This window comes from Ranitomeya imitator, chromosome 4 (assembly GCF_032444005.1).
Source record: "Ranitomeya imitator isolate aRanImi1 chromosome 4, aRanImi1.pri, whole genome shotgun sequence".
NCBI lineage: Eukaryota > Metazoa > Chordata > Amphibia > Anura > Dendrobatidae > Ranitomeya > Ranitomeya imitator.
This window is the reverse complement of record NC_091285.1, coordinates 725,534,180-725,560,414: the sequence shown is the minus strand read 5'-3', so window position 1 is coordinate 725,560,414 and position 26,235 is coordinate 725,534,180. Positions and strand designations below refer to the sequence as shown.

Here is a 26,235-nt window from a genome sequence, read left to right as displayed (position 1 = left end):
TTCACACTAGCGTTGTTTTCAATACGTCGCAATGCGTCGTTTAGGGGAAAAAACGCATCCTGCAAAGTTGTTTGCAGGATGCGTTTTTGCCCCATAGAGTAACATTACCGACGCATTGCGACGTATTGACACACGTCGCAAACCGTCGTGCGACAGTTGCACAGTGTTTTGGCGAACCGCCGGGAGCAAAAAACGTTAAATGTAACGTTTTTTGCTGCCGACGGACCGCTTTTTCCGACCGCGCATGCGTGGCCGGAACTCCGCCCCCACCTCCCCGCACCCCACAATGGGGCAGCGGATGCGCCGGAGAAATGCATCTGCTGCCTCCATTGTGCAGCGCATCAAACGCTAGCGTCGGAATCTCGGCCCGACGCATTGCGACGGGCCGAATCCGACGCTAGTGTGGAAGTAGCCAAAGAAAATGGAGGGTGAAATGGAACCGAGAGAAGAACAAGGACCATCTAGCCTGGCGAGAATTTAGCCGCTGGGCGGTCTGTAAATAAACCAAATTCTTGTGGTCAGTGAATACTTGGAAGGGAAAATGATCCCCCTCCAAGAGATGTCTCCACTCTGAGAAGGCTAACTTCATTGCTAGCAACTCCCTGTCCCCGATGGAATAATTCCTCTCTGCTGGTGTGAAGGTTTTGGAAAAGAAGCAAGGATGCTTCCGACCTTGAGCATCCTTTTGGAAGAGGACTGCTCCAGCACCAACGGAAGAGGCATCCACCTCCATTATAAACGGCTTATCTACATCGGGGCAATGTAGAGTGGGAGCGCTGGCGAAATGTGACTTTATGGAGTTACAGGCCTCGGAGACCTCCTCAGACCACAATTTGGGATTTGCTCCCTTCTTGGTGAGGGCTACCAAGGGAGCTACCAAAGTTGTGAAATGAGGAATGAACTGGCGATAATAGCTAATGAACCCCATAAAGCGCTGCACCACTTTAAAGGGAACCTGTCACCCCGTTTTTTGAGATTGAGATATAAATACTGTTAAATAGGGCCTGCGCTGTGTGTTACTATAGTGTATGTAGTGTACCCCGATTCCCCACCTATGCTGAGAAATAACTTACCAAAGTCGCCGTTTTCGCCTGTCAATCAGGCTGGTCAGGTCGGGAGGGCGTGTTCACAGCGCTGGTTCTTCCTCAGCTTTACGTTGGTGGCGTAGTGGTGTGCGCCTGTTGAAGTGACTAATCCACTGTGGGCACGTGAACAAGCAGCGCGCGATCTGCGCTGTCATCCCTTTCGTCGGTGGGGGCGGCCATCTCCCTGGGGCCGCGCGTGCGCAGATCGAGTGCTCTGCTGCACGGGGCTTCAGGAAAATGGCCGCGGGATGCCGCGCGTGCGCATTAGAGATCGCGGCGGCCATTTTCCCAAAGCCGAGATGCAAACTCGGCTTTGGGAAAATGGCCGCCGCGATCTCTAATGCACATACATGTACACATGTATCTGTATGTCTTTTTATTACCATATTTTTATACCTTTTTCTTTACTGTAAGCACTGTACCTTTTTGTATTAAAGCATAAAACTTTAACAAGTTGAACCTGGTATGTTCTAAAGAATCCATATCCTTAAACAGTTTGATCCTTATGAGTGGTAGACAGTATTGGTAATATTTCCGGGACTCCTCACCCATGTGTTTGGTGAGTGGTGGCAGCGTGTGTGAGCGGGTGTGTGGCCTGGGTCGGTGTGTGATTTATGCTCCCATTACAGCATAAGACAAAGGTTGAATGCTGGACTGAGAGAGGGGAGATAGATTAACCCTTGCAGGCGCAGCCCGGAGTCACGTGCTGAGAGCTGGTACGTGACAAATTGGTGGAAGCACTGTGGGATCCGTGACACACACGCACACGCACACACACACACCACTGAGCTTGTATGCTGCAACTCCAGCCCCCCTCCCTCTTGTATCCTGTGTGCCGCAATACCCCCTCTCGGAGCCTGTGCACAGCAACTCCCCCTACCCCAGTCGCTCTTGGAGCCTGAGTGCGGTGTCCTAAATTTCTCTTCCCCCAGTCTGAGCATCCTGTTAACCTCTTGGCTTTCTTGTGTTTTAGAAGCGTATGTCGGTGACTGAGGGTGGAATTAAGTACCCTGAGACCACAGAGGGTGGTCGCCCCAAGTTGGGTGGTTTGATGGACCCTCGTCAGGGTGTGGTTGAGCGCACCGGCCGCTGTCAGACATGTGCAGGTATGTCCACGCTGTGACTGCTCTGGGCAGTTAGCGGTTGGTGAGGTAGTACTACCAGGGTGCCTATTGCCATCTCATGCCCATTTGTGGGTGTCTTCTGACAGGGAACATGACGGAGTGCCCGGGCCACTTTGGACATATTGAACTTGCTAAGCCGGTCTTTCATGTTGGATTTCTGGTGAAGACCATGAAGGTTTTACGTTGCGTCTGTTTCTTCTGCTCCAAGTTACTGGTAGATGCGGTAAGTTGGGGTGTCTGTGGGGGACATCTATGGTTTTTCTCCACGTAGACTTCATTTTTATTTTATTTTTATAGAATAACCCAAAAATAAAAGACATTTTGACAAAATCTAAAGGACAACCAAAGAAGCGTCTGACCCATGTATACGAGCTGTGTAAGGGCAAAAACATCTGTGAGGGGGGTGAGGAGATGGACAACAAGTTCGGGATGGATCAGAATGAAGGAGATGAAGACATTCAGAAAGAGAAGGTAGGGAGCAGGTCACTGGCTGGGGGTTGTCGGGGTTGGCTCCGTATCGGGGTAACTCTGCTTCTGTACTCCATGTCTTCATCTTTCAGGGCCATGGTGGCTGTGGTCGCTATCAACCAAGGATCAGACGTACAGGCCTGGAGCTGTATGCAGAGTGGAAGCATGTAAACGAGGACTCGCAGGAGAAGAAGATCCTGCTGAGCCCTGAGCGGGTCCATGAGATATTCAAGCGCATCACAGACGAGGAGTGCTTCATCCTGGGAATGGAGCCACGATACGCTCGCCCCGAGTGGCTGATTGTCACTGTTCTGCCAGTACCTCCTCTGTCTGTGCGGCCTGCAGTCGTAATGCAAGGGTCAGCCAGGAACCAGGTAGGTCCAGGTCATTGGGCATGTGGGTGGTAAGTACAATACAGAGCAAAATTTTGGACTCACCTTCTCATTTAAAGATTTTTCTGTATTTTTATGACTATGAAAATTGTACATTCACACTAAAGGCATCAAAACTATGAATTAACACATGTGGAATTATATACTTAATTTCAGTTGTTTCACACTTTGTTATGTCTTATATTCTAGGTTCTTCAAAGTAGCCACCTTTTGCTTTGATGACTGCTTTGCACACTCCTGGCATTCTCTTGATGAGCTTCAAGAGGTAGTCACCGGGAATGGTTTTCACTTCACAGGTGTGCCCTGTCAGGTTTGGTGTTGGGACCATCAGTTGTGTTGAGCAGAAGTCTGGTGGATACACAGCTGATAGTCCTACTGAATAGACTGTTAGAATTTGTATTATGGCAAGAAAAAAGCAGCTAAGTAAAGAAAAACGAGTGGCCATCATTACTTTAAGAAATGAAGGTCAGTCAGTCCGAAAAATTGGGAAAACTTTGAAAGTGTCCCCAAGTGCAGTGCCAAAAAACAATCAAGGGCTACAAAGAAACTGGCTCACATGAGGACCGCCCCAGGAAAGGAAGACCAAGAGTCACCTCTGCTTCTGAGGATAAGTTTATCCGAGTCACCAGCCTCAGAAATCGCAGGTTAACAGCAGCTCAGATTAGAGACCAGGTCAATGCCACACAGAGTTCTAGCAGCAGACACATCTCTACAACAACTGTTAAGAGGAGGAGACTTTGTGCAGCAGGCCATCATGGTAAAATAGCTGCTAGGAAACCACTGCTAAGGACAGGCAACAAGCAGAAGAGACTTGTTTGGGCTAAAGAACACAAGGAATGGACATTAGACCAGTGGAAATCTGTGCTTTGGTCTGATGAGTCCAAATTTGAGATCTTTGGTTCCAACCACCGTGTCTTTGTGCGACGCAGAAAAGGTGAACGGATGGACTCTACATGCCTGGTTCCCACCGTGAAGCATGGAGGAGGAGGTGTGATGGTGTGGGGGGGCTTTGCTGGTGACACTGTTGGGGATTTAGTCAAAATTGAAGGCATGCTGAACCAACATGGCTACCACAGCATCTTGCAGCGGCATGCTATTCCATCCGGTTTGCGTTTAGTTGGACCATCATTTGTTTTTCAACAGGACAATGACCCTAAACACACCTCCAGGCTGTGTAAGGGCGATTTGACCAAGAAGGAGAGTGATGGGGTGCTACGCCAGATGACCTGGCCTCTAGTAACCAGACCTGAACCCAATCGAGATGGTTTGGGGTGAGCTGGACGCAGAGTGAAGGCAAAAGGGCCAACAAGTGCTAAGCATCATGGGAACTCCTTCAAGATTGTTGGAAGACCATTCCCGGTGACTACCTCTTGAAGCTCATCAAGAGAATGCAAAGAGTGTGCAAAGCAGTCATCAAAGCAAAAGGTGGCTACTAGAATATAAGACATATTTTCAGTTGTTTCACACTTTTTTAAGTATATAATTCCACATGTGTTAATTCGTAGTTTTGATGCCTTCAGTGCGAATTTACAATTTTCATAGTCATGAAAAATCTTTAAATGAGGTGTGTCCAAACTTTTGCTCTGTACTGTATGTACTGATACATGTCTTCTAATCTTTCTGCCCTCAGGACGATCTGACCCACAAACTTGCAGATATTGTCAAAATTAACAACCAGCTGAGGCGGAATGAACAGAACGGAGCCGCAGCCCACGTAATTGCCGACGACGTGAAGCTCCTGCAGTTCCATGTTGCCACGATGATAGACAATGAGCTACCTGGCCTTCCTAGGGTAAGTGATGAAATTAGTGGAACGGCCATCAGCCGGCGTTTTCTGGAGCATTGAGAAAAGAAGCATTTGATAAAAGTATCCCATACTATCCTTATTGAAAAAATGACCAAGTATGGGATTGACAAGGTTACGGTTAGGTGGATTTGTAGCTGGCTGAGTGATCATCCGCAGAGTGGTGATGCTTGCACATCCAATTGGAAGAGTGTTTCAAGTGGGGTACCACAAGGCTCTGTCCTGGTCCAAGTGGTTGTCAACATTTTTATGAACAATGAAAAAGGTTCGGTTTCAGCTCGCCCCCATCAGCAAATCCAAGAAAGTCCACAGGAACATCCGAACAAGGAAAAAGCCACCTCCCAATGTCCAATATTGAATAAGTAAGAAGAAAATCCAGCTCCGGAATAAAAAAATCATCAAATTTATTTCCACATATTACAATTCAGAAAAAGCTGCTTGGGAATGACTGCTCAGCTATTCCAGAAAATAAGCCATAAGTTAGCTGAACGCGTTTCGAGCACACATGGTGCTCTTTGTCCACAGCATAAACTTGAATAGCCCAACAAGACATATCATGCTGTGGACAAAGAGCACCATGTGTGCTCGAAACACGTTCAGCTGACTTATGGCTTCTTTTCTGGAATAGCTGTGCAGTCATTCCCAAGCAGCTTTTTCTGAATTGTAATATGTGGAAATAAATTTGATTTTTTTTTTTTTTTTTTATTCCAGAGCTGGATTTTCTTCTTACTTATTCAACATGTTTATACATGATGTAGCTAAGGGAACTGAAGGTCCCCTAAGCAAATTATATGTCTGAGATGGTTTAGTGGATCCTGAACTGAGCAAGGAGTTGGACACGAGGACCCTTGAGGTCCCTCCCGACTCTAACTTCTATGAAGACGGCGGCACCATATTCTGCTCCCTATGAATCCTGCAAGTTCTTACCCTCTGCCTTACTCCCTTAGGCCATGCAAAAGTCTGGCCGTCCTCTGAAGTCTGTGAAGCAGCGACTGAAGGGGAAGGAAGGGAGAGTCCGAGGAAACTTGATGGGAAAACGTGTAGATTTCTCTGCTCGAACAGTTATCACCCCTGATCCCAACCTCTCCATTGACCAAGTTGGAGTCCCGAGGTCGATTGCTGCAAATATGACTTTTCCAGAGATCGTTACTCCCTTCAACATTGATAGGTGAGTTCCCAGATGTCTTATGGTCCTCCTCCTGTTATCTATATATCCTGTGGGCCACAGCCAGATGGGTCGCAGAGCTACAGGCCGGCTAGTCGCATGTGACAAGGCTTTTTGCATCATGCAGCTCTAATGCTTCAGCCTTTATTTCTTGTATTCAGGCTGCAGGAGCTGGTGAGACGAGGAAACAGTCAGTACCCTGGAGCCAAATACATCATTCGAGATAATGGGGATCGCATTGATCTTAGATTTCACCCTAAACCCAGTGACCTGCATTTACAGATTGGCTACAAGGTGAGGGGCTTTGTGATGCCCTTAGGATTAGGGAAAGCACAGACCTAAAAGACTCTAATGCCTCCTCTCTGCTTCCCTCCAGGTGGAGAGACACATGTGTGATGGGGATATCGTCATCTTTAACAGACAGCCGACGCTACACAAAATGTCTATGATGGGGCACAGAGTCCGCATTCTGCCCTGGTCCACCTTCCGACTGAACCTCAGGTAGGTCCTTTATCTGATATGTTGCCTTTTGTGCCATTTTTAGTTCAGTGGCTTAGCAGTTCTTTATTTCCAGTGTCACCACTCCATACAACGCTGACTTTGATGGGGATGAAATGAATCTGCATCTTCCGCAGTCTCTGGAGACGCGGGCAGAGATCCAGGAGCTCGCCATGGTACCTCGTATGATCGTCACTCCTCAGTCCAACAGACCAGTTATGGGAATTGTACAGGACACGCTGACCGCAGTTAGGAAATTCACAAAACGGGACGTTTTCCTGGAAAGGGTGAGTGATCAACTGAATTAGTCAGATGCTGTGGAGAAGGTCCGCATTGTTCCATTTCTCCAGATAAAGGTCTAATTACACAAATGTTCCAAATGTTATGTACTCGCGTACTGTTAGGTCAGGCTTATCTCTGGATTTTTTTTTTAGACTTGTATCCTGGAGATGCAGTTAGGCTGAGCTCCTAAGCATTTGTCGTCTTGTTGTCCTTTTACCTCTGCTGTGTATTCGGGTTAGGCTCATCTTTCTGGGCATTGCTAGTCTTGTATAATGTGTTGGGGTTAGGCCAGGCTCATGCCTGACCATAAACAGTACTGGTCAGGCCAGGCTCATAGTATACTGTAAAAGACATTAATACCTGCAGTTCAAGGGATACACTAAAGAGATTTGATTTTTTTTTATTTATTTTTGCATCTGTGGAAAGCTTCATTGTCGTATGTGGACTTTGTGGTCACGGCCTTCACACTAAACAGATCTAAAAGCATAATGTTATGAATTAATGACATGGTCTAATACTTCTGGACGGATTCCCCCAAAGCGCCATCCTTTCTTCCGCCTAGTATCTCGGTCATCACTGTCCTACCCCTTGGGCATCTTGAAAGAGCAGTAAAAAGCAGTCTGTATAATGGTCATGATCACCCCTATAAATTCAGAGTATTGTTATACCATAAAATATGTTTAAACAAATTTTATTGAATACATAAAGACACTAAACAAGGACAATGAATGAAAAACAATTTAAAAAAGCCTGAAATTGCTATACCAAAAAACTCACTAGTGGTCCGTGTGGGGACCAAAGCAAGCCTACTCCAAAGTGCCAGCTACAAATGCAGGAAAATGCGAAGATATAATAATAATAATGATGATGGCAGGTATAAATCGAAACTTGGTGTCAGGTGTAAATAAAATAAATCATTCAATGTAATGTAAAGTAGTGCTCTAACCCCACTGATCACAGAATGACATAAGGATCATAAATACACATATGCACACACATAAGCAATAAAGATCATCATCTATATATATAATTGTCTACGGTCAATTGGCCGGGCGGGATTTAAACACCGCTTCACTTTTTCTATTGATGCTGCCAATGCAGCATCAATAGTAAAAAGATATAATGTTAAAAATAATAAAAAAAAATAGTGATATTCTCACCTTCCGGCGTCCCCGGCAGCTTTTCCCGCTCCTCCTGATGCTCCGGTCCCAGTAATGCGTTGCGGTAATGACCCCAGATGACGCAGCGGTTTTGCGAGACGGCTACATCATCGCGGGTTATTGCAGCAAAGCATTACTGGGAACGGACCTGGCGGGAGCATCGCTAAAGGCCTGGGCTGGAGCCGGGGGCCGCCAGAAGGGGAGTATATAACTATTTTTTATTTTAATTCTTTTCTTTTTTAACAAGCATATGGTGCCCACACTGCTATATACTACGTGGGCTGTGTTAAAGGGAACTTGTTGCCCCCAAAATCGATGGTGAGGTAAGCCCACCGTCATCAGGGCTTATCTCCAGCATTCTGTAATGCATTCTGTAATGCTGTAGATAAGCCCCCGATGTAACCTGAAAGAGGAGAATAAGAGGTTAGATTTTACTCACCCAGGGGCGGTCCCGCTGCGGTCCGGTCAAATGGGTGTCTCCGGTCCGGAACAGCGCCTCCCATCTTCATTCCATGACGTCCTCTTCTGGTCTTCACGCCGCGGCTCCGGCACAGGCGTACTTTGCTCTGCCCTGTTGAGGGCAGAGCAAAGTACTGCAGTGCGCAGGCGCCGGGCCTCTCTGACCTTTCCGGCGCCTGCGCACTGCACAGCATTACAGAATGCTGTAGATAAGCCCCTGATGACGGTGAGCTTACCTCACCAACGATTTTGGGGGGTGATAGGTTCTCTTTAAATACTACGTGGGCCGTGTGATATACTGCGTGGGCCGTGTGATATACTGCGTGGGCCGTGTGATATACTGCGTGGGCCGTGTGATATACTGCGTGGGCCGTGTGATATACTGCGTGGGCCGTGTGATGTACTGCGTGGGCCGTGTGATGTACTGCGTGGGCCGTGTGATGTACTGCGTGGGCCGTGTGATGTACTGCGTGGGCCGTGTGATGTACTGCGTGGGCCGTGTGATGTACTGCGTGGGCCGTGTGATGTACTGCGTGGGCCGTGTGATATTTCTCTGCTGTTTCTGTGGTATGTGTTATAGGGGGGGGCCCACGGAGACTCTTTCGCCCGGGGCCCTCAAAAACCTGGAGCCAGCCCTCGCCCGATCGGCGCAGTCCGGCCGCGAATTGGCGCGGGATACGAACCACGCATGACTGATTGGTCGCGCCCGGCCGGTCGAATCAAGTGTATTCATTGCATTATTCTTAAATCTTCATAAATAAACTACATATACTCTAGAGCAGGGGTCCCCAACTCCAGTCCTCAAGGCCCACCAACATGTCATGTTTTCAGGATTTCCTTAGTCTTGCCCAGGTAATAATTGCATCACCTGTGCAATGCAAAGGAAATCCTGAAAACATGACCTGTTGGTGGGCCTTGAGGACTGGAGTTGGGGACCCCTGCTCTAGAATACCCGATGTGTTAGAATCGGACCACCATCTCTAGTAATATATAAATAAGTAAGCAAATTAAAACCACAAAACTGGTTTTGATAAGATGGTATGGTTAGTTAAATCCCAAGAACAGAGTGGATCTAGTTAACAAGCCTGCCATCCCTGATAGATCAAATAACTGCACATCGTTACTGCAAGATGGTTTTTGTGAGGGTAAAAGACCCACCTGTAAAGCAAAGGTATCAATAACAAAATAAGGGATAGAGGCTTAGATGTGAATAGTAAATAATCACAATAATGACACCAATAAAGAGGCAAAATGCCCCATAAGGGACTCAAACCAAGGTTAAACCTGCTGCCAGCATGTTGGTGAAGAGGAGGCAAACCCCACGCTTTTCGCCACCTTGAAGCGTGGCTTAAGGGGAAAGGACGTGCGCTTATGTGTCCAAAGTAGTGTCTTGTATATATCGTATTGTGACTGTAAATACCGGGCACATGAGCTGGCTCGTGCAGGAAGGTAGCGTCCGGAAACAGTGTCTGCACTGGCGCAGTGAACTGAGGTCAGGAGGCTGTGGCCAGAGACGGCATGACCCACAAGAGGTCCGCGCTCGCGTGGTGGAGAGTAACTACTTCCATGAACCCCTTGGACATCTTGGGCTTCCATATTTGCACCGTTTACCCTCCATTTGTAATGGTGTGTAGCTGACTTAATTAATTCATAATCGTATTTCTCTCTATCTCTGTTAAGGCCGCGACCAAGGTCCACATGTGACTGAAATGTTGGCTCATTGTACACACTTGAGCCTTATGCTGACACTATAGTAAAGCCATATTTCATATTCTGATTGCACTCTTGGAGTGCCATGATAAACTTCTTCATTTTCAGTGTATTTCCATTGCTGCTCTGGCCCCTCACTCGGTAGTGCACAATCGCAATATTTAGCTCTTGTGTGCTTGATGTGTTTAGGCCAGGCTCATCTCTGTATCTTGCTAGTCTTGTATGGTGTGCTGTGCTTGGGCCAGGCTCATCTCTGTATCTTGCTAGTCTTGTATGGTGTGCTGTGCTTGGGCCAGGCTCTTCTCTGTATCTTGCTAGTCTTGTATGGTGTGCTGTGCTTGGGCCAGGCTCGTGTCTGTATCTTGCTAGTCTTGTATGGTGTGCTGTGCTTGGGCCAGGCTCGTGTCTGTATCTTGCTAGTCTTGTATGGTGTGCTGTGTTTAGGCCAGGCTCATCTCTGTATCTTGCTAGTCTTGTATGGTGTGCTGTGCTTGGGCCAGGCTCTTCTCTGTATCTTGCTAGTCTTGTATGGTGTGCTGTGCTTGGGCCAGGCTCTTCTCTGTATCTTGCTAGTCTTGTATGGTGTGCTGTGCTTGGGCCAGGCTCGTGTCTGTATCTTGCAAGTCTTGTATGGTGTGCTGTGCTTGGGCCAGGCTCGTGTCTGTATCTTGCTAGTCTTGTATGGTGTGCTGTGCTTGGGCCGGGCTCATGTCTGGACCTCATTGGTCTCGTATGAAGCACTTGGGCCAGGCTCATGTCTGTATCTTGCTAGTCTTGTATGGTGTGCTGTGCTTGGGCCAGGCTCATGTCTGTATCTTGCTAGTCTTGTATGGTGTGCTGTGCTTGGACCAGGCTCGTGTCTGTATCTTGCTAGTCTTGTATGGTGTGCTGTGTTTAGGCCAGGCTCATCTCTGTATCTTGCTAGTCTTGTATGGTGTGCTGTGCTTGGGCCAGGCTCTTCTCTGTATCTTGCTAGTCTTGTATGGTGTGCTGTGCTTGGGCCAGGCTCTTCTCTGTATCTTGCTAGTCTTGTATGGTGTGCTGTGCTTGGGCCGGGCTAATGTCTGGACCTCATTGGTCTCGTATGAAGCACTTGGGCCAGGCTCATGTCTGTATCTTGCTAGTCTTGTATGGTGTGCTGTGCTTGGGCCAGGCTCTTCTCTGTATCTTGCTAGTCTTATATGGTGTGCTGTGCTTGGGCCAGGCTCATCTCTGTATCTTGCTAGTCTTGTATGGTGTGCTGTGCTTGGGCCAGGCTCATCTCTGTATCTTGCTAGTCTTATATGGTGTGCTGTGCTTGGGCCAGGCTCTTCTCTGTATCTTGCTAGTCTTGTATGGTGTGCTGTGTTTGGGCCAGGCTCATCTCTGTATCCTTGCTAGTCTTGTATGGTGTGCTGTGTTTAGGCCAGGCTCATCTCTGGATCTTGCTAGTTTTGTATGGTGTGCTGTGCTTGGGCCAGGCTCATCTCTGTATCTTGCTAGTCTTATATGGTGTGCTGTGCTTGGGCCAGGCTCTTCTCTGTATCTTGCTAGTCTTGTATGGTGTGCTGTGTTTGGGCCAGGCTCATCTCTGTATCCTTGCTAGTCTTGTATGGTGTGCTGTGTTTAGGCCAGGCTCATCTCTGGATCTTGCTAGTTTTGTATGGTGTGCTGTGCTTGGGCCAGGCTCATCTCTGTATCTTGCTAGTCTTATATGGTGTGCTGTGCTTGGGCCAGGCTCTTCTCTGTATCTTGCTAGTCTTGTATGGTGTGGTGTGCTTGGGCCAGGCTCATGTCTGTATCTTGCTAGTCTTGTATGGTGTGCTGTGCTTGGGCCAGGCTCGTGTCTGTATCTTGCTAGTCTTGTATGGTGTGCTGTGTTTAGGCCAGGCTCATCTCTGTATCTTGCTAGTCTTGTATGGTGTGCTGTGCTTGGGCCAGGCTCTTCTCTGTATCTTGCTAGTCTTGTATGGTGTGCTGTGTTTGGGCCAGGCTCATCTCTGTATCCTTGCTAGTCTTGTATGGTGTGCTGTGTTTAGGCCAGGCTCATCTCTGGATCTTGCTAGTTTTGTATGGTGTGCTGTGCTTGGTCCAGGCTCATGTCTGTATCTTGCTAGTCTTGTATGGTGTGCTGTGTTTAGGCCAGGCTCATCTCTGTATCTTGCTAGTTTTGTATGGTGGGCTGTGCTTGGGCCAGGCTCATGTCTGGACCTCATTGGTCTCGTATGAAGCACTTGGGCCATGCTCCTCTCCGTACCTTGCTTGTCTCGTATGGTATGGTGTGCTGTGCTTGGGCCAGGCTCTTCTCTGTATCTTGCTAGTTTTGTATGGTGGGCTGTGCTTGGGCTAGGCTCATGTCTGGACCTCATTAGTCTCGTATGAAGCACTTGGGCCATGCTCCTCTCCGTACTTTGCTTGTCTTGTATGCTGTCGTTAAGCTGTGCTCTTGTCTGGACCTTTCTAGTCTTGTATGGTGTGCTGTGTTTAGGCCAGGCTCATGTCTGTATCTTGCTAGTCTTGTATGGTGTGCTGTGCTTGGGCCAGGCTCGTGTCTGTATCTTTCTAGTCTTGTATGGTGTGCTGTGTTTAGGCCAGGCTCATCTCTGTATCCTTGCTAGTTTTGTATGGTGGGCTGTGCGTGGGCCAGGCTCATGTCTGGACCTCGATGGTCTAGTATGAAGCACTTGGGCCAGGCTCGTGTCTGTATCTTGCTAGTCTTGTATGGTGTGCTGTGCTTGGGCCAGGCTCATCTCTGTATCTTGCTAGTCTTGTATGGTGCGCTGTGCTTGGGCCAGGCTCATGTCTGGACCTCATTGGTCTCGTATGAAGCACTTGGGCCATGCTCCTCTCCGTACTTTGCTTGTCTTGTATGCTGTCGTTAAGCTGTGCTCTTGTCTGGACTTTGCTAGTCTTGTATGGTGTGCTGTGCTTGGGCCAGGCTCTTCTCTTTATCTTGCTAGTCTTGTATGGTGTGCTGTGTTTAGGCCAGGCTCGTGTCTGTATCTTGCTAGTCTTGTATGGTGTGCTGTGTTTAGGCCAGGCTCATCTCTGTATCTTGCTAGTTTTGTATGGTGTGCTGTGCTTGGGCCAGGCTCATGTCTGGACCTCGATGGTCTAGTATGAAGCACTTGGGCCAGGCTCGTGTCTGTATCTTGCTAGTCTTGCATGGTGTGCTGTGTTTAGGCCAGGCTCTTCTCTGTATCTTGCTAGTCTTGCATGGTGTGCTGTGCTTGGGCCAGGCTCATCTCTGTATCTTGCTAGTCTTGTATGGTGTGCTGTGCTTGGGCCAGGCTCTTCTCTGTATCTTGCTAGTCTTGTATGGTGTGCTGTGCTTGGGCCAGGCTCATGTCTGGACCTCATTGGTCTTGTATGAAGCACTTGGGCCATGCTCCGCTCCGTACTTTGCTTGTCTTGTATGCTGTCGTTAAGCTGTACTCTTGTCTGGACCTCACTAGTCATGTGTGATTTGCTTAGGCCGGGCTTTGCTGGGTTTCTATGATGTTTTGTGTTCCCCTTTTAGGGGGAGGTGATGAATTTGCTGATGTTTCTCTCCACGTGGGATGGGAAGGTTCCTCAGCCAGCCATCCTGAAGCCTCGTCCTCTCTGGACCGGGAAGCAGATTTTCTCTTTGATTGTTCCAGGGCACATTAATGTTATCCGGACTCACAGCACCCACCCGGATGATGAGGACAGTGGTCCTTATAAACACATTTCTCCAGGGGACACAAAGGTGAGTAGTGAATGGTCCTGATATCAGGCAGAGCTCTGGTCTAAGCTGCTGCTAAACCACGTTTTTTATCCTCTTCAGGTCATTGTGGAGAATGGAGAGCTGATCATGGGGATCTTGTGTAAGAAATCGCTGGGGACATCGGCAGGATCGCTGGTCCATATCTCGTATCTGGAGATGGGACATGATGTCACTCGTCTCTTCTATTCAAATATCCAGACTGTCATCAATAACTGGCTGCTCATTGAGGGTGGGTGTACGGTTACAAGGGTCTACTGGGGGTGGAGTGGTCTTCCTGGTGTCTGCCCTGTGTGTATGATGTATACATTGCTGTGGACTCTTCTGATAGTTGTAGCTTTCTTCTTCTGTAGGTCACACTATTGGGATCGGAGACTCTATTGCTGATGCAAAGACTTACCAGGATATCCAGAACACCATCAAAAAAGCCAAGCAGGATGTGATAGAGGTGAGGCTTTTGGCATTTTAGTTCTGAGAAGCCTGGGCTGCCCAAGTAATGGTCTGAGCCCTCAGTTTCGTCTTCTGTGCAGGTCATTGAGAAGGCCCATAACAATGAGCTGGAGCCCACACCTGGAAACACCCTACGTCAGACTTTTGAGAACCAGGTGAACCGAATCCTCAATGATGCCAGAGATAAGACTGGCTCGTCTGCCCAGAAGTCTTTATCTGAGTATAACAACTTCAAGTCCATGGTGGTGTCAGGAGCAAAGGGCTCCAAGATCAACATCTCCCAGGTGAGCAGTGGTTTGGTGGAAGGTGGCAGTGGTCAGCATATGCAGTGTGCGCAGACCTGATTTCCTTCTCTTCCAGGTCATCGCTGTGGTCGGTCAGCAGAATGTGGAGGGTAAACGCATCCCATTTGGCTTCAAACATCGGACACTGCCTCACTTCATCAAAGATGATTACGGCCCAGAGAGCAGAGGTTTCGTGGAGAACTCCTACCTCGCCGGCCTTACTCCAACAGAGTTTTTCTTCCATGCTATGGGAGGAAGAGAGGGTTTAATTGATACAGCTGTGAAGACTGCTGAGACAGGTGCGATTTTTATCCCCTGTCTGTCCACACTAACTTGCTACATGGGGGGGCATCAGTGGTCAGGACTTACTATAAGCAGGTCCATATCTGAATGTAGAGCCAAAAACCTCTCCTGAAGGGGTAAAGCTATTAAGATTTCCTTTTGCCTCTCGCCAGGTTACATCCAGAGACGTCTGATCAAGTCTATGGAGTCTGTTATGGTGAAGTACGATGCTACAGTACGTAACTCCATCAATCAGGTGGTACAGTTGCGGTACGGCGAGGATGGTCTGGCTGGAGAAGGCGTGGAGTTCCAGAACCTGGCCACGCTGAAACCTTCTAACAAAGCGTTTGAGAAAAAGTGAGTGTGGGCTTTAGGTGGGTGGGAGCTGAATGCTATGCCTGTAAGGGCGAAGTGTGTGTGTGTGTTTACTCAAGACGGCAATTTGTGCTGAAGGTGGTCAGTCATGCTAACCCTGGCCTGTGTGTAGGGCTCTTGGGTGGGCTCAGCTGGGGCTTGTGCTGAAGCCTTGTAGGGCTCCTTTATGGGGTCCTACTGATGTGGGGCTTGTCAAGATGCTGGCCTGTGAGCAGCTTCTGGGTGGGCTCACGCTGGTGTGTCTTGCTCCTGCTGCTGGCCTGGGTGATGCTGGTGCCGGCCTGTGTGCCTGTCTTTGCTCACGGGTGGTGCTTGCCCTGGTGCCAGCCTGTGTGCCTGTCTTTGCTTGAGGGTGGTGGTGGTGCCAGCCTGTGTGCCTGTCTTTGCTCACGGGTGGTGCTTGCCCTGGTGCCAGCCTGTGTGCCTGTCTTTGCTTGAGGGTGGTGGTGGTGCCAGCCTGTGTGCCTGTCTTTGCTCACGGGTGGTGCTTGCCCTGGTGCCAGCCTGTGTGCCTATCTTTGCTCGAGGGTGGTGCTGGTGCCAGCCTGCGTGCCTATCTTTGCTCGAGGGTGGTGCTGGTGCCAGCCTGCGTCTTTGCTCACGGGTGGTGCTTGCACTGGTGCCAGCCTGTGTGCCTGTCTTTGCTTGAGGGTGGTGCTGGTGCAAGCCTGTGTGCCTGTCTTTGCTCACGGGTGGTGCTTGCCCTGGTGCCAGCCTGTGTGCCTGTCTTTGCTTGAGGGTGGTGGTGGTGCCAGCCTGTGTGCCTGTCTTTGCTCACGGGTGGTGCTTGCCCTGGTGCCAGCCTGTGTGCCTGTCTTTGCTTGAGGGTGGTGCTGGTGCCAGCCTGTGTGCCTGTCTTTGCTCACGGGTGGTGCTTGCCCTGGTGCCAGCCTGTGTGCCTATCTTTGCTCGAGGGTGGTGCTGGTGCCAGCCTGCGTGCCTATCTTTGCTCGAGGGTGGTGCTGGTGCCAGCCTGCGTCTTTGCTCACGGGTGGTGCTTGCACTGGTTCCAGCCTGTGTGCCTGTCTTTGCTTGAGGGTGGTGCTGGTGCAAGCCTGTGTGCCTGTCTTTGCTCACGGGTGGTGCTTGCCCTGGTGCCAGCCTGTGTGCCTGTCTTTGCTTGAGGGTGGTGGTGGTGCCAGCCTGTGTGCCTGTCTTTGCTCACGGGTGGTGCTTGCCCTGGTGCCAGCCTGTGTGCCTATCTTTGCTCGAGGGTGGTGCTGGTGCCAGCCTGCGTGCCTATCTTTGCTCGAGGGTGGTGCTGGTGCCAGCCTGCGTCTTTGCTCACGGGTGGTGCTTGCACTGGTGCCAGCCTGTGTGCCTGTCTTTGCTTGAGGGTGGTGCTGGTGCAAGCCTGTGTGCCTGTCTTTGCTCACGGGTGGTGCTTGCACTGGTGCCAGCCTGTGTGCCTGTCTTTGCTTGAGGGTGGTGCTGGTGCCAGCCTGTGTGCCTGTCTTTGCTCACGGGTGGTGCTTGCACTGGTGCCAACCTGTGTGCCTATCTTTGCTCGAGGGTGGTGCTGGTGCCAACCTGTGTGCCTGCCATTGCTCATGGGTGTTGCTGGTCCCGCCCTGTGTGCCTGTCTTAGCTCATGGATGGGGCTCGTGCTGAGATGCCGGTCTCTGGGTCGGGCTGGTGACTGCCTTTTGTGTATTTGGTTCACGGGTGGGGCTCGTGCTGATGCTGGCCTGTGTCTTCGCTCGTGGGAGAGCCCATGCTCGGGCTGGCCAGTGTGCCTGCCTTTACTTGTGGGTGAGGCTTACGCTGGTGCTCTCCTGTGTCTTAGCTTGTGGGCGGGCCCATGCTGGGGGCTGGTGCCATCCTGTATGCATATCTTAGTCCGTGCTGGTGCCAGCCTTTGTGCGTGTCTTGACCTAATGCTGGGACTTGTGCTGGTGCCAGCTGGTATGGGGCTATTGTCTGGGGGTTGGTGCCATCCTGTGTGGATATCTTAGTCCGTTCTGGTGCCAGCCTTTGTGCGTGTCTTGGCCTAATGCCGGGACTTGCGCTGGTGCCAGCCGGTATGGGGCTATTGTCTGGGGGTTGGTGCCATCCTGTGTGGATATCTTAGTCCGTTCTGGTGCCAGCCTTTGTGCGTGTCTTGGCCCAATGCTGGGACTTGCGCTGGTGCCAGCTGGTATTGGGCTATTGTCTGGGGGCTGGTGCCATCCTGTGTGGATATCTTAGTCCGTTCTGGTGCCAGCCTTTGTGCGTGTCTTGGCCCAATGCTGGGACTTGCGCTGGTGCCAGCCGGTATGGGGCTATTGTCTGGGGGTTGGTGCCATCCTGTGTGGATATCTTAGTCCGTTCTGGTGCCAGCCTTTGTGCGGGTCTTTTGACCTAATGCTGGGACTTGCGCTGGTGCCAGCTGGTATGGGGCTATTGGCTGGGGGGGCTGGTGCCAGCCTGTGTGGATATCTTAGTCCGTTCTGGTGCCATCCTGTGTGCATATCTTAGTCCGTTCTGGTGCCAGCCTTTGTGCGTGTCTTGGCCTAATGCTGGGACTTGTGCTGGATGCCAGCCGGTATGGGGCTATTGTCTGGGGGCTGGTGCCAGCCTGTGTGGATATCTTGGTCCGTTCTGGTGCCATCCTGTGTGGATATCTTAGTCCGTTCTGGTGCCAGCCTTTGTGCGTGTCTTGGCCCAATGCTGGGACTTGTGCTGGTACCAGCTGGTATGGGGCTATTGTCTGGGGGCTGGTGCCAGCCTGTGTGGATATCTTGGTCCGTTCTGGTGCCATCCTGTGTGGATATCTTAGTCCGTTCTGGTGCCAGCCTTTGTGCGTGTCTTGGCCCAATGCTGGGACTTGTGCTGGTACCAGCTGGTATGGGGCTATTGGCTGGGGGGGCTGGTGCCATCCTGTGTGGATATCTTAGTCCGTTCTGGTGCCATCCTGTGTGGATATCTTAGTCCGTGCTGGTGCCAGCCTTTGTGCGTGTCTTGGCCTAATGCTGGGACTTGTGCTGGTGCCAGCCGGTATGGGGCTATTGGCTGGGGGGGCTGGTGCCAGCCTGTGTGGCTATCTTAGTCCGTTCTGGTGCCAGCCTTTGTGCGGGTCTTTTGACCTAATGCTGGGACTTGCGCTGGTGCCAGCTGGTATGGGGCTATTGGCTGGGGGGGCTGGTGCCAGCCTGTGTGGATATCTTAGTCCGTTCTGGTGCCATCCTGTGTGCATATCTTAGTCCGTTCTGGTGCCAGCCTTTGTGCGTGTCTTGGCCTAATGCTGGGACTTGTGCTGGTGCCAGCTGGTATGGGGCTATTGGCTGGGGGGGCTGGTGCCAGCCTGTGTGGATATCTTGGTCCGTTCTGGTGCCATCCTGTGTGGATATCTTAGTCCGTGCTGGTGCCAGCCTTTGTGCGTGTCTTGGCCCAATGCTGGGACTTGTGCTGGTACCAGCTGGTATGGGGCTATTGGCTGGGGGGGCTGGTGCCATCCTGTGTGGATATCTTAGTCCGTTCTGGTGCCATCCTGTGTGGATATCTTAGTCCGTGCTGGTGCCAGCCTTTGTGCGTGTCTTGGCCTAATGCTGGGACTTGTGCTGGTGCCAGCCGGTATGGGGCTATTGGCTGGGGGGGCTGGTGCCAGCCTGTGTGTGTCTTAGCTTGCAGGTCGGGCTCGTGCTGGTGCCAGTCTGTGGGGCTCCTGGGTGGGCTCATGCTGACGTTGGCCTCTATTTTCAGATTTAAATTCGACTACGCTAATGAGCGAGCTCTGAGGCGAACTCTGCAGGAAGACGTGGTGAAAGATATCCTCAGCAATGCCCACATTCAGAATGAGCTGGAGAAGGAGTTTGACAAGATGAAGGAAGACAGAGAGGTCCTGCGGGTTATCTTCCCTACTGGTGACAGCAAGGTAACTGCCAACTCCGCAGCAACCGATTGGTATTGTGTGGAGGTCTCAGTACTGACTATGGCTTGTCTCCTTCAGGTGGTCCTACCGTGTAATCTCCTCAGGATGATCTGGAATGCCCAGAAGATATTCCACATAAACACCCGCATGCCCTCAGATCTGCACCCTATCAAAGTGGTGGATGGTGAGCATTGTGCAGTACTGGTTGCTGGCAATAATGCATATATAATGTCCTCTGTCGCCTTCTCGCCCTTATGACAGTTAATCTTGTATTTCCTTTGTAAGGCGTGAAGGATCTGAGTAAGAAGCTGGTAATTGTAAATGGAGATGATCCTCTGAGTCGCCAGGCCCAGGAGAACGCCACGCTCCTGTTTAACATTCACCTGCGCTCCACGCTGTGCAGTCGCCGGATGGTGGAGGAGTTCCGACTCAGTGTTGAGGCCTTCGACTGGCTGCTGGGAGAAATTGAGTCTAAATTCAACCAGGCTATTGTAAGTGTTGTGCGGCTGCTGTGCATCTTGCTGGACACGCTACTCTGGAGTATTAATGATTCCCTTTTCTGCAGGCTCATCCGGGAGAGATGGTCGGAGCACTGGCCGCTCAGTCTCTTGGTGAGCCAGCCACTCAGATGACCTTGAACACTTTCCACTATGCCGGTGTCTCAGCCAAAAACGTCACTCTGGGAGTTCCTCGTCTGAAAGAGTTAATTAATATCTCAAAGAAACCCAAGACTCCTTCCCTCACAGTCTTCTTACTGGGCCAATCTGCTCGAGATGCCGAGCGTGCCAAGGTTCGTCTCATAGCATGTTATGGTGCCTTCTTATGCTCCCATCCTGCCGGACGAGCCTCTCACACTTGTCTGCTTGTTCAGGACATTTTGTGCCGCTTGGAGCACACAACTCTGCGGAAAGTTACAGCTAATACTGCCATTTACTATGATCCAAACCCACAAAATACCGTGGTGGCTGAAGACCAGGAGTGGGTGAACGTCTACTACGAGATGCCAGACTTTGATGTCACCAGGATTTCCCCATGGCTGCTTCGTGTGGAGCTTGACCGCAAGCACATGACTGACCGTAAACTGACCATGGAGCAGATCGCAGAGAAGATCAATGCAGGTGAATTGTGGGATTCATTATGTGCCCGTCCAGTCTCCTACCGCTGCCGTCCTCATGTCTTGTATCTTCTTTCCAGGCTTTGGCGATGATCTCAACTGTATATTTAATGATGATAATGCTGAGAAGCTGGTTCTGAGGATAAGGATCATGAACAGTGAGGAGAACAAGATGCAAGAGGTGAGAAAAAGTCTCTAAAGCAGTGTAAAGGTCCCGTCACACTCAGCGACGCTGCAGCGATATAGACAACGAGCCGATTGCTACAGCGTCGCTGTTTAGGTCGCTGTAGAGACGTCAAACACGGCAGCTCCAGAACGATGCAGGAGCGATCCAGTGACGTAACGGCGACTCACTTATCGTTCTCGCTGGTTGTTAGCTCCATGTCAAACAGCCGGAGTGTACCGATCTGACACACATCTAGGGGCCCTATGCTCGTTGCTGGCGTCGTTGCTTTTGATGTCAAACATGACGATACACGCTGACCTGGCGACGAAATAAAGTTCTGGACTTCTAGCTCCGACCATCGATGGCACAGTGGGATCCAGATCGCTGCCGCGTGTCAAACACAACGAGATCGCTATCCAGGACGCTGCAACGTCACAGATTGTTGTCGTTCTCTTTGCAAAGTTGCTGAGTGTGACGGTACCTTAAGAGTCACAACCTTGGAGTGTTTCTAACCTTATGACTCTCTGCGTTCAGGAAGAAGAGGTGGTGGACAAGATGGACGATGACGTCTTCCTTCGTTGCATTGAGTCCAATATGCTGACAGATATGACTCTACAGGGGATTGAGCAGATCAGTAAGGTAGGGGACCCTCTGAAGTCTGGTGTGCAGGGACGTTCTCTCGTCGCCCACTACTGTAAACAAACGTCTTTTTCATCAAAGCGGGTCCTGATGGCTGTTAAAATGCATGGTTTTTGTAGCTTGTCATGGTTTTTTGCTTAACTATTTGTTTACGCAGGTTTACATGCACCTGCCACAGACTGACAACAAAAAGAAGATAATTCTGACGGAGGATGGAGAGTTCAAGGCTCTTCAGGAATGGATCCTGGAGACAGACGGCGTCAGCCTCATGAGGGTTCTGAGTGAAAAAGATGTGGATCCTGTGAGGACGACATCGAACGACATCGTGGAAATCTTCACTGTAAGTCTAGGTTCACATTGGTGTTTCTCTGCACAGTGTATCATCTGCATGCACAACCGCGTGCTTACGCCTCCTCATCATTTTATGCATGACGCAAAAATAAATGCTGCGTGTGCCTGCGTTTTGGCATGTTTGCATTTATGAGCATGGTGGAGGTGGTGACATCATTTCCTGGACATGCGCAGTCTGAATTACGCATGCGTTCAATACGCATTCATAACATAGTAACATAGTTATTAAGGTTGAAGGAAGACTATAAGTCCATCTAGTCCAACCCATAGCCTAACCTAACAGGCCCTAACATGTTGATCCAGAGGAAGGCAAAAAAAAACCCATGTGGCAAAGAGTAAGCTCCACATTGGGGAAAAAAATTCCTTCCCGACTCCACATACGGCAATCAGACTAATTCCATGGATCAACGTCCTATCAAGGAATCTAGTGTATATACCCTGTAACATTATACTTTTCCAGAAAGGTATCCAGTCCCCTCTTAAATGTAAGTAATGAATCACTCATTACAACATCATACGGCAGAGAGTTCCATAGTCTCACTGCTCTTACAGTAAAGAACCCGCGTCTGTTATTATGCTTAAACCTTTTTTCCTCCAAACGCAGAGGATGCCCCCTTGTCCCTGTTTCAGGTCTATGATTATAAAGATCATCAGAAAGGTCTTTGTACTGTCCCCTCATATATTTATACATTAACATAAGATCACCCCTTAGTCTTCGTTTTTCCAAACTAAATAGCCCCAAGTGTAATAACCTATCTTGGTATTGCAGACCCCCCAGTCCTCTAATAACCTTGGTCGCTCTTCTCTGCACCCGCTCCAGTTCAGCTATGTCTTTCTTATACACCGGAGACCAGAACTGTGCACAGTATTCTAAGTGTGGTCGCACTAGTGACTTGTATAGAGGTAAAATTATGTTCTCCTCATGAGCATCTATGCCTCTTTTAATGCATCCCATTATTTTATTTGCCTTTGTAGCAGCTGCCTGACACTGGCCACTGAATTTAAGTTTGTCATCCACCCATACACCCAGGTCTTTTTCATTGACGGTTTTGCCCAGAGTTTTAGAATTAAGCACATAGTTACACATCTTATTACTTCTACCCAAGTGCATGACCTTACATTTATCCCCATTAAAGCTCATTTGCCATTTATCAGCCCAAGCTTCTAGTTTACATAAATCATCCTGTAATATAAAATTGTCCTGCTCTGTATTGATTACCCTGCAGAGTTTAGTGTCATCTGCAAATATTGAAATTCTACTCTGAATGCCCCCTACAAGGTCATTAATAAATATGTTAAAAAGAAGAGGGCCCAATACTGACCCCTGTGGTACCCCACTGCTAACCGCGACCCAGTCCGAGTGTGCTGCATTAATAACCACCCTTTGTTTCCTACCCCTGAGCCAGCTCTCAACCCACTTACACATATTTTCCCCTATCCCCATTATTCTCATTTTATGTATCAACCTTTTGTGTGGCACCGTATCAAAAGCTTCTGAAAAGTCCATATACACTACATCTACTGGGTTCCCTTGGTCCAGACCAGAACTTACCTCTTCATAGAAGCTGATCAGATTAGTGTGACATGAACGGTCCCTAGTAAACCCGTGCTGATACTGGGTCATGAGGTTCTTCCTCTTCAGATACTCCAGTATAGCGTCCCTTAGAATGCCCTCCAGGATTTTACCCACAGTAGAGGTTAAGCTTACTGGCCTATAGTTTCCGAGTTCAGTTTTTGTTCCCTTTTTGAATATTGGCACCACATTTGCTATACGCCAGTCCTGTGGCACAGACCCAGTTATTATGGAGTCATTAAAGATGAAAAATAATGGTCTATCAATGACTGTACTTAATTCCTGCAGTACTCGAGGGTGGATCCCATCTGGGCCCGGAGATTTGTCAATTTTAGTGATTTTTAGACGCCGCCGCACTTCCTGCTGGGTTAAGCCGGTGACATTTAATGGGGAATTTTTATCACTAGTCATATTGTCGCCATGGGATTTTCTTGTGTAAATACTGATGAGAAAAGTCATTTAGCATATTGGCTTTTTCCTCATCCTCATCCACCATCTCACCCAGACTATTTGTAAGGGGCCAACACGATCATTTTTTAGTTTCTTACTATTTATGTAGAATATTTTAGGATTATTTTTACTCTCTGGCAATGAGTCTCTGTCTCAATCTTTGCTGCCTTGATTTGCTTTTTACAGAATTTATTTATTTTTTTGTATTTATTTAATGCCTCCTCACTACCTACTTCCTTTAGTTCTCTAAATGCTTTCTTTTTGTCACTTACTGCGCCCTTTACAGCTCTATTCGATACTTCCTTGCGTACCAATGCGTTCCCATAGACAGTAATGCATTTTCTTGATGCAATCATTTACATGTGCATGATTGCACAATATTGTCAATATTGTCAAAAAATGCAACATTTTGCGTTCGCCGGATGACGCATGTGTTCGCATCCGCATGCAAACGCTTGTCCCTGCGTACACCATGTTAAAGATACGTACGCGTGCGGATCATACAGCCTAAGTCCGGTGTCGGTTTTGCCTCTTTCCTCTTGTAAGTTGGGTTCATCTTGACATCTTTCTCTTCCAGGTTCTTGGAATCGAGGCTGTCAGGAAAGCGCTGGAGAGAGAACTGTACCATGTAATTTCCTTTGACGGTTCTTATGTGAACTATCGCCACTTGGCCCTTCTCTGTGACACGATGACCTGCAGAGGCCACTTGATGGCCATCACTCGTCACGGTGTGAACAGGCAGGACACCGGGCCGCTCATGAAATGTTCCTTTGAAGAAACGGTAGGTGCAGCGCCTCTGTTCAGGTGATGGCTGTTTGTGTCTCAGACTCTGGATTTACCTCCTGCTCCTTCTTCTTTTTTCTCCCCTGACAGGTGGATGTCCTCATGGAGGCGGCCGCTCACGGTGAGACTGATCCCATGAAGGGCGTGTCTGAGAACATCATGCTGGGGCAGTTGGCGCCCGCTGGCACTGGCTGCTTTGATCTTTTATTGGATGCAGAGAAATGTAAATTTGGAATGGAGATTCCTACAAATATTCCGGGTCTTGGAGCTGCAGGACGTGAGTATAGATGGGATCGGCTTCACATCTACATCTGATTTCCCCCTCCCCCCATTAAGATTTACCTTCTAATCTGTGCTCTTGTTTTATTCAGCAACTGGAATGTTTTTCGGAACTGCCCCAAGCCCGATGGGGGGAATGTCTCCTGCAATGACTCCTTGGAACCAAGGTGCTACGCCGGCCTACGGAGCATGGTCTCCGAGTCTAGGTATGTCGGAGAGGGGTAGAAGCGCAGTCCAGAGCTTTAAAGCTGCTGTGCTCTGAAGTCTTGTATTATATGGTTACATGCGCTTTCTAGGATTTACTTCTTATAAGGTTGGTGGTGATCTTGGCTCACCAACCAAGAGATGGAGACCAACATGTCCGGAGACGCTGCAGCCATGGGAGCAGGTTTAGGTCACAGGCAGCTCAAAGCGGCACCGGTGGCCTGGGGTTGTGTGTGTTTTTTTTTTTTTTTTTTTTTTTTTTTTTTTCTGGGACGTTTTGGAGACTTTGCCACACGACTGGGGGCCCATCACTGAGTCGATGTAATCCCAAGTTGTGGGTGACCTGGAACAATGACTGGGGGGTCAGACTATGGTATATTGTACCACACCATAGTCCTGGCAGCAGGATGGACCAGTGTGATGTTTTATCACAACGGTGACTTCATGGCATTGTCTGTGTTCTCCGGGCCACTTTCCAAATATTGGTGCACCCAATATAAAAGTAGAATTAATCGCTGACTAAGGCAGACCTCCATTGGTGTCTTGCTCTACTCTGTAGACACTGACTCCTTAACCCCTAACGACCGCCGATAAGCCTTAAAATGGCGGGTGCATGCGCAGTGCACCCAACGAGGATAGGAAGATTTTTCCTTTTGGTTCATTTTGGTCACTGTGATAGGGTTTCACACTGATTAAAAAAAATAGAAAATACCCCCTTATCACCCCTTAGTTAGGGGAAAATAGTAAAACAAAGAAAATGTATTTATTTCCATTTTCCCGTTAGGGTTGGGGCTAAAATTAGGGTTGGGGTAAGGCTTCTTTTACACTTAGTGTGGTTTTGCGTCCCGTTTTTGCGGTCCCAATAGATTTCTATGGGGCCACAATAATTCTATGGAGCGCCTTATGGCCGTGAGGGCCGCATTTACAGCTGTGAAAAAATATCGAGCCTGCCTGATATTTTTCACGGCTAACGGACGCGGCCCCCATTGTAATTCAATAGGGCCACAAAAACAATGGAAGGTTGTTTTTGCGGTGCACCGTGACTTCTGGTTTTGCGGACCGCCTTTATTTTTTTTTCCCTAATACTTTTGCCATAGTATTGCAAACCCGAACAACGGCAATCCACAAGTTTTTTTTGCAGTCTGTGAAAATTGTGGCAATACGGGCCACAAAATACTCGAAGTGTAAAAGAAGCCTTAGGGTTGGGATTAAGGTTCGGCTTGGGATTAGGGTTAGGGGTATGTTGGGGTTCGGGTTGGGATTAGGGTTAGGTTCGGGTTGGGATTAGGGTTAGGGGTATGTTGGGGTTCGGGTTGGGATTAGGGTTAGGTTAGGGTTCGGGTTGGGATTAGGGTTAGGGGTGTGTTGGGGTTGCGATTAGGATTATGGTTAGGGGTGTGATGGAGTTAGAATTGGGGGTTTCCACTATTTAGGTACATCGGGGTCTCCAAACGCGACATGGCTCCACCATTGATTCCAGCCAATTTTGCGTTGAAAAAGTCAAATGGTGCTCCCTCCCTTTTGAGCTCGGCCGTGCACCCAAACAGTGGTTTACCCCCACATA

General features: G+C 49.2%; 1 protein-coding gene across 1 annotated transcript in view; it reads left to right on the top strand.

Moving 5' to 3' along the window:
* Positions 1 to 26,235, top strand: part of POLR2A (RNA polymerase II subunit A) — a 52,765-nt gene that overhangs the window by 21,627 nt on the left and 4,903 nt on the right. The window contains exons 2-27 of the mRNA XM_069767656.1: positions 2,059 to 2,191; positions 2,296 to 2,432; positions 2,507 to 2,680; positions 2,770 to 3,051; positions 4,700 to 4,861; positions 5,821 to 6,041; positions 6,200 to 6,332; positions 6,415 to 6,539; positions 6,613 to 6,823; positions 13,647 to 13,856; positions 13,935 to 14,103; positions 14,225 to 14,319; positions 14,402 to 14,605; positions 14,682 to 14,904; positions 15,061 to 15,244; positions 18,944 to 19,115; positions 19,191 to 19,296; positions 19,398 to 19,603; positions 19,678 to 19,902; positions 19,984 to 20,230; positions 20,307 to 20,407; positions 20,927 to 21,031; positions 21,189 to 21,371; positions 23,983 to 24,186; positions 24,279 to 24,465; positions 24,560 to 24,673. Coding sequence (XP_069623757.1) covers positions 2,059 to 2,191; positions 2,296 to 2,432; positions 2,507 to 2,680; positions 2,770 to 3,051; positions 4,700 to 4,861; positions 5,821 to 6,041; positions 6,200 to 6,332; positions 6,415 to 6,539; positions 6,613 to 6,823; positions 13,647 to 13,856; positions 13,935 to 14,103; positions 14,225 to 14,319; positions 14,402 to 14,605; positions 14,682 to 14,904; positions 15,061 to 15,244; positions 18,944 to 19,115; positions 19,191 to 19,296; positions 19,398 to 19,603; positions 19,678 to 19,902; positions 19,984 to 20,230; positions 20,307 to 20,407; positions 20,927 to 21,031; positions 21,189 to 21,371; positions 23,983 to 24,186; positions 24,279 to 24,465; positions 24,560 to 24,673 — 4,513 coding nt within the window. The remainder of the gene's footprint in view (positions 1 to 2,058; positions 2,192 to 2,295; positions 2,433 to 2,506; positions 2,681 to 2,769; positions 3,052 to 4,699; positions 4,862 to 5,820; positions 6,042 to 6,199; positions 6,333 to 6,414; positions 6,540 to 6,612; positions 6,824 to 13,646; positions 13,857 to 13,934; positions 14,104 to 14,224; positions 14,320 to 14,401; positions 14,606 to 14,681; positions 14,905 to 15,060; positions 15,245 to 18,943; positions 19,116 to 19,190; positions 19,297 to 19,397; positions 19,604 to 19,677; positions 19,903 to 19,983; positions 20,231 to 20,306; positions 20,408 to 20,926; positions 21,032 to 21,188; positions 21,372 to 23,982; positions 24,187 to 24,278; positions 24,466 to 24,559; positions 24,674 to 26,235) is intronic.